The following is an 11,573-nucleotide window of genomic DNA, read 5'->3' on the forward strand; positions in this document are numbered from 1 at the left end:
CATTAAGCAAAGCAACATTAATTAAGTGCTAAAAATACCAAAGAGTTCTTTAGCAAACACAGAATCAGCTTTCAGCTCAACAGGCTGGTTGATATTTGGCTGCCCTCTAGAGGCCAACTCTTACAGGTCTGTTGATTCCAAATTGCTTATCACTTAATTTTTGATCCTGTTTGAAAGAGTTCCTGCTGATTAAGGTGGATAAAATGAGACTTTCCAAATATTTGTTTGACAGGAAAAAAAATATCAAATGTTTAATTTCTAAAAATATTCTTTTGTGGAAACAGTAAGTACACCTTTGGTATTGCCCATTTAGCTGATATAGCTTCTTGTAGGCACAAGTGTTAACATGTCTCTGAAATGCACATGAAAACTTTGACCGCTGTCACATGTAAAATCTGTTCAGCTGCATAATTTGCGACGCTTTCACCCACAGCTGCCTGCCTTAACAAGGTTCGCTACATTTGTTCAAATAGATTTTTATCCTCATGTACCAAAAGTATCTAAGAATGATTAAACTAATCTGAAGTTTTAACATATTACAAAGGGAAGAAATTCCTTTGGTTAATTTTGTACATGATACTCATTTTAATTGGAAAACCACCCCATGCTTTAATGTTGTTGAGATATAATCAATAATGTGCAAAACAGTGGTTCAGCTTCTTCTCCTATCAGCTTATCTGTGGTGAACCCTTGTACTACTGTGCAAACTGAGTGAAAGTGCATAGTGGGGGGGTGTAGAGGCTGCATTGGAATTGGGCCAGTCTCTCTTTGTTGAGGTCCTGGTGAATGTTTTACAGGTTTAGGGTTACAGAGTTGTGGTTCAACTTTGAACAACAAAGATTTACTTGGGTTGTTTTGGCCCTTTCTTAAGATGCAAGAGAGGTTTAATACTTAATGATTGTTAGGTTGACAATACTAGTATATTTTAATATTTTTTTTTATTTTTTAAAACTTTCTGGAGCCTTTGAACTGCACTGATGTTCGCTTTAACTAATATGAGTATATCCACCCTAGCAGTGCAGACAGCCAGATTGGAAACCTGCTACTGTTCATTTCATATTTACTTCAAAATGAAAAATCCTTGTGTCTATCACCTTACAGAGCTAGAGAAAGATTTTCTGAAACTTCACTGCGTCTGCAGTTAGAGTTAGACCAGATCAGTGAGTTGGTAAGATCATATTCCACTTGCCACCGAGCCTTTTGAAATGTTTGAAACAATGCCGGAAAGTTTGCAGTTTGTTTTCTGATAATTCTGGGCTTCATAACTGAAATAAATTGAAAACAAGCGATCAGAGTGGCAAGTCACACCTGATAAAAGCTGCTATTGTCAACACCAGACTGCAACAGACTTTTTGCTTAATTGAGCAGAAACACAGAGAAGTTTAGGAAAGCAGCTGAAAAACACCATTGCCAAAATAGTCTGAAGAAAGTGCAGCAAATGAGTCTTATTCATTAAAACTACCTGCCTAATAATGTGCAGTGGATACTGTGGCTTCCTATCTCTGGTTATGGATTAGGTAGATGTGTGTTTTTCCAGTGCAACAAGTGGATGCTTGTTTAGATTGGGATTTGCATAGTTTCAAGGCTGGATCTGGAGGGTTTTTTTTTTTAAAGCAGTGTTTCCAGGACTTTCCTGCTGGACAGGGAGCCCTGACACTGTTCTGCTGTTGGAGTGCTGTCTATGTGTGCGTCCAGCCTGTAGCAGTTCTTAGCTGGCTGGTATATGTCGCTATCTCGTGAATGTGTCAAAGTACACATTTACACATGAAAGCCAGAACCAAAGATTTTTATTGCATCAGGTGCTTTATCTTGTAATGGCTATATTACAAGGTGGTAGGTAGATTTCAAGGCCAGTGAGAGTGGTTGGGCAGAGCTGCTAACAGGAAGGCAGAGAAGTGATCAGGAGGAGCAAGGGAGAAACAATATTTCTTAAAGCGTGGATACCAGCAAACTCCTTCTGGTGTTGAGCAGACACAGTGACTTTATTCATTCATTTAAGATTTCATTGTTGCTTAGCATAAAGATCTAACCTGTAGTTCTTGTATGAGCCAAGTTGTAGAGGTAGGCATATGTATGCTGGCTTTGTCACTTGAATCGACAGAAATTGCTGCAGTATCCTCTCTCTTATCACAAATTCTACAAGAAACCAGCAGGACTGCTAGGGGACAAATCATGGTATCAATCCTAGCAGAATAATTACAACACAGCCTGCCAAGTAAAGCAAACATTTATATTATTAGGCTGCGCTGTGTAAATCTTAGCTAGACACACTTCATACAGACTTTAATGACATAAAAACCAATAAAACAAGAAAAACCAGGAGTCTCACAGACCAATCTGTTTCATGCCATTTTATTTATCCATAAACACAGTTGCAGTTTTAATTTTTGCTTATATGAATTTATATGAACGTCCACAGAGGAATTCACTGAACTATTTAAACTGATTGTAGTGATACACTACTGGATTTAATGTTGCTGGAAGCAGCACAGTGGTCTTATGGTGAAGAAACACTCATGACCGCCCGGATGCTGTGGAAAGAAAGAAAAAAAAAAACTGAGTTTCACTTTAGCAAATAATAACTTTTGTGTTTTTCTTCAGCTGTGAAAGGCAAATCTACCATTTGCAGTTCTTCATGAGTTCAATGGCATCATTGGCTTGATCCAAAGTCATGTTCTGACTAATAAACTCGTCCACTTTCAACTTCTTGTCCAGGTAGTCTTTAACCATGTTGGAGACGCCGTCCTTACTCTTAAATCCTGAATCACAAGATTAAAATAAGAGCCACATTTTAGAACATGTAAACTTAACGCTCCTTTACTTGCGATTCATCACTCCGTGATAATAGTTATTTGTGGGGACGTAACAGTCTAAGGTCTAGGGGTAGGTGTGGGGAACAGTAAAAACAGGACCAGGAAGGAAGCCAAACAAAGCAGTGTGGTGAATATTAAGTTCTTATTATGAACAATCCCAAGTCAAAGAGATTGTTCTTATTAATAAAGCGGCGTTGCAAAAAAGACAAAGGTCACAACTCAGTCTTATGTGTCTTAAGAAGGTGGAAGAACAAACAAGCACCAAAGAATAATGCAATTCTAAAGCCCACAGGCCCACCCTAATCACTAGTAGCAGCACACACCTTACTGCTGCTGGAGCCCACACTAATCACTGAAAGCAGTAAACCTCCCCACTGCTCCCACAACTCCAAACTGCACCAAGGACAACCACACTATAGTACCTCTCCATTCCCTGACAATCAGTGCAAAGAGAAAACCCACACCACATGCTTCTTCCCTAACCCTATATAACGTCTGAGAGTCAAAGGAGCTTGCAAAGAAAAGTGTCTGGACTTCTTTAAGTTACTTGAAGACGTTTCACCTCTCATCCGAGAAGCTTCTTCAGTTCTAAGGTCAAATGGTGGAGAGTCCCAGATATAAACCTAGTGGGAGTATCCCCCCACAGAGGGACAAAAGGACCCCCTGATGATCCTCTAATCGCCTGAGCCAAGGTGTGAAACTGGGTGTGGGTCCCAATCAGCCAGAGTTTCGGGTGTGTTCATTGTGAAACCTGGCCCCACCTTATCATGCGAATTCCTGAGGTCAGATGGCCCAGGATGTGAGTGGGCGTTAAGGCGTCTGGGAAGGGATCTCAAAACTGGATTATAGATGGCAGAGAGTTGGTGTCGTAAACCCCCGCCTCTGTTCAAAGATGGTCGCTCACAGTGGACATAGATGGCTTCTTTCACTCCTCTTTCAAACCATCTGTCCTCTCTGTCCAAAATGTGAACATTGGCATCCTCGAAAGAGTGTCCTTTATCCTTAAGATGCAGATGGACTGCTGAGTCTTGTCCTGTGGAGGTGGCTCTTCTGTGTTGTGCCATGCGCTTGTGAAGTGGCTGTTTGGTCTCTCCAATGTAGAGGTCTGGGCATTCCTCGCTGCACTGTACCGCATACACCACATTGTTAAGTCTGTGTTTTGGCGTTTTGTCTTTCGGGTGAACCAGTTTTTGTCTGAGCGTGTTGCTGGGTCTGAAATGCACCGGGATGTCATGCTTGGAGAAAACTCTCCTAAGTTTTTCTGATACACCGGCTACATAGGGGATGACAATGTTGTTGCGTCTGTCCTTCTTATCCTCCCTCGCTGGTGTCTGGTCTTCTTTTCTGTGCCTCTTTGCTGACTTTAAGAACGCCCATTTAGGATAGCCGCACGTTTTGAGTGCTTCCTTTACATGTGTGTGTTCCTTCTTTTTTCCTTCAGGCTTAGAGGGAACATGTTCTGCCCGGTGGTGTAGGGTCCTAATTACTCCAAGTTTGTGTTCCAAAGGGTGATGGGAGTCAAAGAGGAGGTACTGGTCCGTGTGTGTGGGCTTCCGGTAAACTTCGATGTTGAGTTTGCCGTTCTCTTCAATGTGCACAGCGCAGTCCAGGAAAGGCAAACAGTTGTCCTTTGTGTCTTCCCTGGTGAACTTGATGTTTTTATCCACAGCGTTAATGTGCGCAGTGAAGGATTCCACTTCTTGTGTCTTGATTTTGACCCAGGTGTCGTGTACATATCTGTACCAGTGGCTGGGTACTCTTCCTTTGAAAGAGCCAAGAGCCTTCCTTTCCACTTCCTCCATGTAAAGGTTGGCTACAATAGGTGACACGGGGGAGCCCATGGCACAGCCATGTTTTTGTCTGTAAAAGCCTTCGTTGTATTTGAAATATGTAGTGGTGAGGCAGAGGTCTAACAGTGTGCAAATCTGATCGGGTGTGAAGTTGGTCCTGTCCTCCAAGGAGCTGTCTTCTTGTAGTCGTTTTCTGACAGTCTCCACGGCCTCCGTGGTGGGTATGCAAGTGAAGAGAGAGACTACATCAAAGGACACCATGGTTTCATCTGGATCCAGGGTAAGTTTCTGGACCTTGTCAGTGAAGTCGGTGGAGTTCTTGATGTGGTGTGGGGTGTTCCCCACAAGAGGAGCAAGGATGGTAGCAAGGTGTTTAGCAATGTTATAAGTGGCTGAGTTTATGCTACTGACTATGGCTCTGAGTGGGACAGCTTCCTTGTGGATTTTTGGAAGTCCGTAGATGCAGGGTATGGCATCCCCTGAGTAAAGGCGGTGATATGTAAGGCGGTCAATAATTTTGTCCTTTTCAAAGTCTTGAAGGCAAGCTATAACTTTCTTTTTGTAGCTGCTTGTGGGGTCTCGCTTTAAGGCTTCGTAGGTATTGTTGTCACTGAGGAGAGTAGTGATCTTTGTATGGTAATCTGTAGTGTTTAGGACCATGGTGCATCTTCCCTTATCAGCTGGTAAAACAGTGATGTTGTGGTCTTTGCTCAGGGAAGCGACGGCCTTCTTTTCCTGTATTGTGAGGTTGGATGGAGGGACTTTGGCACTGGAGAGCGTGGCTGAGACTTTCATCTTGATTTGCTCTGCTTCTGTCTGTGATAATTTATTAATCCGTATGGCAGATTCTGTGGCTGTGATGAGGTCCACTATGGGCAACTGTTGTGGAGAGATGGCAAAATTGAGTCCTTTGGCTAATACTCTCTTTTCAGGTTCAGTGAGAATCCTGTCTGAAAAGTTCTTAACCCATTTCTCCTGACAGACTTCAGGTGTGTTTTCTTCTCTGGGTTGTGTAGGTTCAGGATGAGGAGTGTGTGTTTTTGAAAGCAAGGTGTGAAATTTCCTGCGTTGTCTTTCTTTTCCTTTAGAGTGTTTGGCCCGCTGAAGTCTGTCAGGAGAAATGGGTTAAGAACTTTTCAGACAGGATTCTCACTGAACCTGAAAAGAGGCGGGAGTTTGAACAGAGGCGGGGGGTTACGACACCAACTCTCTGCCATCTATAATCCATGTCTGTGAAGGCTCTCAGTCATCCAGGTCATCGTAGTCAAAGGAGCTTGCAAAGAAAAGCGTCTGGACTTCTTTAAGTTACTTGAAGACGTTTCACCTCTCATCCGAGAAGCTTCTTCAGTTCTAAGGTCAAATGGTGGAGAGTCCCAGATATAAACCTAGTGGGAGTATCCCCCCAACTTGCAACAACATTGTCATCCCCTATGTAGCCGGTGTATCAGAAAAACCTAGGAGAGTTTTCTCCAAGCATGATATCCCGGTGCATTTCAGACCCAGCAACACGCTCAGACAAAAACTGGTTCACCCGAAAGACAAAACGCCAAAACACAGACTTAACAATGTGGTGTATGCTGTACAGTGCAGCGAGGAATGCCCAGACCTCTACATTGGAGAGACCAAACAGCCACTTCACAAGCGCATGGCACAACACAGAAGAGCCACCTCCACAGGACAAGACTCAGCAGTCCATCTGCATCTTAAGGATAAAGGACACTCTTTCGAGGATGCCAATGTTCACATTTTGGACAGAGAGGACAGATGGTTTGAAAGAGGAGTGAAAGAAGCCATCTATGTCCACTGTGAGCGACCATCTTTGAACAGAGGCGGGGGTTTACGACACCAACTCTCTGCCATCTATAATCCAGTTTTGAGATCCCTTCCCAGACGCCTTAACGCCCACTCACATCCTGGGCCATCTGACCTCAGGAATTCGCATGATAAGGTGGGGCCAGGTTTCACAATGAACACACCCGAAACTCTGGCTGATTGGGACCCACACCCAGTTTCACACCTTGGCTCAGGCGATTAGAGGATCATCAGGGGGTCCTTTTGTCCCTCTGTGGGGGGATACTCCCACTAGGTTTATATCTGGGACTCTCCACCATTTGACCTTAGAACTGAAGAAGCTTCTCGGATGAGAGGTGAAACGTCTTCAAGTAACTTAAAGAAGTCCAGACGCTTTTCTTTGCAAGCTCCTTTGACCATCTATAATCCAGTTTTGAGATCCCTTCCCAGACGCCTTAACGCCCACTCACATCCTGGGCCATCTGACCTCAGGAATTCGCATGATAAGGTGGGGCCAGGTTTCACAATGAACACACCCGAAACTCTGGCTGATTGGGACCCACACCCAGTTTCACACCTTGGCTCAGGCGATTAGAGGATCATCAGGGGGTCCTTTTGTCCCTCTCTGGGGGGATACTCCCACTAGGTTTATATCTGGGACTCTCCACCATTTGACCTTAGAACTGAAGAAGCTTCTCGGATGAGAGGTGAAACGTCTTCAAGTAACTTAAAGAAGTCCAGACGCTTTTCTTTGCAAGCTCCTTTGACTACGATGACCTGAGGACTGAGAACCTTCACAGACATAACGTCTGAGAGTTAATTGCTGACTGGGTCCAGGTGCTGAATGAGGGAATGAGCAGCAGCTGTATCCTGGAGCGAGAGCAGAGAGAGAAAGAGAGCAACACCACACCCACACACTCCCACAGCCTCACAGGATGTAAAATAGACTGATCTCACCTCCAAACATGGAGCCCTTCCACGTACGTCCAGAGATGAGGTGAGCCGGTCGAATAACTATGTCATGCAAGTCTGTCCATCCAACAATCACACTGACACCCCAACCTTGCGCTGAAGACTCCAGGGCACTGCGCTAGATGGAAAAGAGCACAGAGTCAGTAGATCAAAGGGCTTCTTCAATGATTAAAATCAATTATTACATTTTAAATGCTAAGGAAAAAAAAGTATGCTTGGTTAACTTTATTTCATGCTCCATGTTCTTAAACCACATTAGATTAAATCTCCCTACCATGACTTGCACATTCCCAACACATTCCAATGAGTAGTCCACACCTCCATTGGTCATCTTAGTGAGCACTTCATGGATAGGTTTATCGTGATCTTTGGGGTTCACAAAGTCGGTGGCTCCAAACACTTTGGCCTTCTCAAACTTGTCTGGATTGACGTCAACGGCGATAATCCTTTTGGCCCCTGCAGCCTTGCAGCCCATGACTGCAGCCAAACCCACAGCTCCCAGACCAAACACGGCACAGGTGGAGCCCGGCTCAACCTACAAGATGAGAGACTTAGTCACTTTGTGCTGGGTATAGTAAAGTTCTAATATATAGAAACATAATGAATGGAAATATTCTGTATCTTCTAATGAGTGGTAACTCTTGCCAAAGCATTTCAATCTTGATGAGAATTTCTATTGAAAAGATTTTAGTTTTAAGTCAAAAATGGCTCAATTTATTGTTGTGATTTGGGGCTATATAAATAAAACTGAATTGAACTGAAAAGGACTCAGTACCACCAAGCACACAAATTATTTCAACTTTTTCCTCCGACACTGTTCTCGTTAACTCCACCCTTCTTCTCCTCTCTTGTCTGCTGCTTTGGATGAATGAAAGCATTTATTTTCATTGTATATACAATCAAATTACAGTGTCTCTAACCATACATTTGAATATTTATTCCAAGTATTTAAACTCCTGTTGTTAGATTGAAATTGTTAAATGTTGCCATTGTTTTACTTAAATTTGTAAACCGTGCCTTAAACTGCACGGTTAGATATTCTTCTGTTCCTCCCCTACTCATCTATGATGCTGGGGGAGGTAATTAGCTGTAGCCGTTTAACTGCAGGCACATTCTATGTGAGATTCTGGTTTCCTTATCTTCTGAGGAACGTCCACCCCCGGCCATTTAGGAGCTCACCTATGCTTGCATATGGTGAACCATTAAAGTTAAGCCGTATACGGGGGTGTGGGGAGATGACCTTTGGATAACTAAGAAATGGGGTTAAACAGTTGTAAGCATATATTGTGTGGCAGGAAGTCATGTACACACACACACACACACACACACACACACACACACACACACACACACACACACACACACACACACACACACACACACACACACACACACAGTGTTCTAACCTTTTGTGACCATGTGGGTGGTGCTTGTATTCACTGAATAAAAAGCTGCAAGGGAAGGCTGTTTCTTTGAAGTTGGCTAGGAAACAGGTGAGGAGCGTTCAGCTCCAAGAGCCTGGTTCCAACCGGCCTCCGTTGCTAACAAGTAAAAAAACGGTTCCATCGTTGTCTTGCTTTCTTCCGGGGTGATGAGTCTCTGAACTAGCTGGTCTGCTGAAGCGCAGACCCAACACCTGTACCTTTACAATCTCTATTCTTCACAACCTCACCTTTCCACCTGTCTCTCTCTCTCATCCACACACATGTATTCTGTCTTGGTTCTGTTGATATTTATTCATCTTCTCCCCAGAAAGTGCCTCCACCACTACAAGCTCACTCCCACCTGTTTCCTACTCTCACTACAGATCACAACTTCATGTCCAGACATCATAGCGGAGACGTGAGGTTGAGATACGAGGCGTGGTGCTTTGTATTATAGATAAAAAAAATCTCTCATGTGGCCTTGTTTGTCTGAAGGACATTGTTCCAGATGACGTCCTTGTTCTTTTTAGAGAGAAAAATCTTTCTACTGCCAAACTCTCGAAACAAGCTCCACTTATTGATTTTTTATTTATTTTTTTTTAATTGAGCTGTCATAAAGTTTAGCATTTACAGTTGAGGCCAAAATTATTAGCCCCTTCAGGAATTAAGGCACATTTATCTAAACTTATTCCCAATGTTTGCAGCATTGATAAAACTTGATATAATTAAAAATTCACCAGTGCTATTTGGTAGCTTCTGGTACATTTTGTAATATAAAACATATTTTTAGGCTTACTTTTTATCAAATATAGTAAAAAAAAGGGGTGGTTAAAATATTAGCCTTATGTAAATGTTTGCTTTCAAAACACACCTACAGTAATTAACCAATCAGCTTTGAAATCACACCTGTGCAACCAATTGGCTTCCTAACGACATTCAATCAGCATCAGCTTGTCTTGCAAAACCAAGATCCTGGAGTGGCCCGCACAGACCTCAATCCTATTAAGAACCTGTTGCAAGTGCTCAAAGTGAATGCCCATGCTTGGAAACCATGCAATTTGGACCAGCTAGAACACTTTGCAATGGAGGAATGGAGACAACCAAGTAAAGACCTACTCTAAGAGACTGTTGTCAGTTGTGCCTCAGAAAGCGTACAGTACTGAGTAATTATGGCTAATAATTTTGGATGTCTCATTTTTGCCCTTTCAACTCAATGTATCAATTAAATATCCTAATTAAACTTAGAGAACATTGTTATATTGGAAACGGACAAACTATGAAAAAACACTTGTTTTTAATTAATGGTCATTTTCATATTGAAATCAATAATTTTGGCCTCAACTGTAACATGCTATCTGCGGTCTGTAGAATCTGAGATGCAGCGCCTGGGTTTTTTTTTTTTCAGTTTCTGTGGGGTGACATTCACTCCAGTCAAGATTTAGTCATTTTGCTAATGTACACCTGAATCCTCCAGACCAGCAAACTGTCAAAACGTCTGCTTCTGCTCTTCCCAGATTGGTTTAAAGTGCCCTGACATGACATAGGGCCTCTACAGACACACTTAAAAGATTTAAGCAGCAACAACTGCAGGGTTCACTTCCAAAATCTGGAAAAATTATGTATGAACGTCTTAATACTACTCTGAAAGAGAGAACAAGAGCATTTCCAATTCCCACAGCCCAAATTACAAACCTTAGCGGTATTAACAGCTGCCCCATATCCAGTGCAGATCCCACACCCAAGAAGACAGACTTTGTCCAGAGGAGCAGCAGGATCAATCTTAGCCACAGCTGTCTGATTGATCACAGTGTACTCAGAGAAGGTGCTGGTCCCCATAAACTGCAGCACCCTCTTCCCTTTACAGGTAAACCTGGATTCCACTCCAGCCATGATGGCCTGATTAATCCTGGTCCTGAACAAGAGAATTTATGCTAAAATTAAAAACAAAATTGTTTAAAGGCACGTGTCTAATGCTCTAACAGCCTATGAACAAAACTGAAGATAAAATGGATCACAGGAGATGAGTGCTCACCATGCTACCTCACACTGGTTGGTCCTGGGATTCTTACATAAGTGACATTCTTTACACTGAGAGAGGAAAAGAGGAATCACCTTGTCTCCTGAAAGAAAACAACAGTGAAACCAAACAGAATATTTCCCATGCTTCTTTTTAGAGGCTTTGCTGATGCTGTTATTGTTGAGCTGCGTGACCTCAGTCGATGGAGAATATCTACTTAATTTACTGCTAAGAATTATGATTGAGTGGCCTGGACCACAAGATCCAACAGCTTTAAACATTTAGTTGTACCAAGCTGCCAAAAGAGAAACTGCAAACATTTAGATCGTATAAAAGACTTACTGGTTACTGTATTTTTTCCCATCCCATTAAGCAGACATGTACTGTCTTGGCTGTAAACACATGAAACTGATAGGACTCTTGGGAATTCAAAACTGACCTGGCTGAAATTCCGTAACTCCAGGCCCCACGCTCTCAACAATGCCGGCTCCCTCGTGGCCGAGGACAGTTGGGAAGCCATCTTTATGCATACTCTCGAAAAGATGGTACAGGTCTGTGTGGCACACCGATGTTGCCACAATCTGCACAAAAGCTAATCATTAAAGACTGTAAACACTGACATGCTATCCAACCTTTCATTAAACGGACCTTCCAAACTGCATCGAGCAAGTTGTTTTTAACACAAGGACAAAAAAAGTTATAAAATTGTAATAAAACAAACACACATATGTGTGTGTCTTGAAGGTGGACATCTCTTACCTTGATG

The 11,573-nt window shown here is 42.7% G+C and overlaps 1 protein-coding gene across 1 annotated transcript in view; it reads right to left on the reverse strand.

The window, feature by feature from the left end:
• Positions 1 to 2,317: 2,317 nt before the first annotated feature.
• LOC146365545 (alcohol dehydrogenase 1-like) overlaps positions 2,318 to 11,573 on the reverse strand; it is a 10,369-nt gene continuing 1,113 nt past the window's right edge. Inside the window, exons 2-9 of the mRNA XM_084914296.1 lie at positions 11,567 to 11,573; positions 11,247 to 11,388; positions 10,823 to 10,910; positions 10,483 to 10,702; positions 7,641 to 7,901; positions 7,352 to 7,484; positions 2,621 to 2,759; positions 2,318 to 2,531 (exon numbers count right to left, since the gene is read on the reverse strand). The exon at positions 11,567 to 11,573 is cut by the window's right edge and continues 95 nt beyond it. Of these exons, the coding sequence (XP_084770422.1) occupies positions 2,498 to 2,531; positions 2,621 to 2,759; positions 7,352 to 7,484; positions 7,641 to 7,901; positions 10,483 to 10,702; positions 10,823 to 10,910; positions 11,247 to 11,388; positions 11,567 to 11,573 (1,024 nt within the window). The 3' untranslated portion in view covers positions 2,318 to 2,497. The remainder of the gene's footprint in view (positions 2,532 to 2,620; positions 2,760 to 7,351; positions 7,485 to 7,640; positions 7,902 to 10,482; positions 10,703 to 10,822; positions 10,911 to 11,246; positions 11,389 to 11,566) is intronic.

The sequence above is a fragment of the Perissodus microlepis genome, chromosome 19 (genome assembly GCF_051167445.1).
Source record: "Perissodus microlepis isolate ML-2025 ecotype Zambia chromosome 19, ASM5116744v1, whole genome shotgun sequence".
Taxonomy (NCBI): domain Eukaryota; kingdom Metazoa; phylum Chordata; class Actinopteri; order Cichliformes; family Cichlidae; genus Perissodus; species Perissodus microlepis.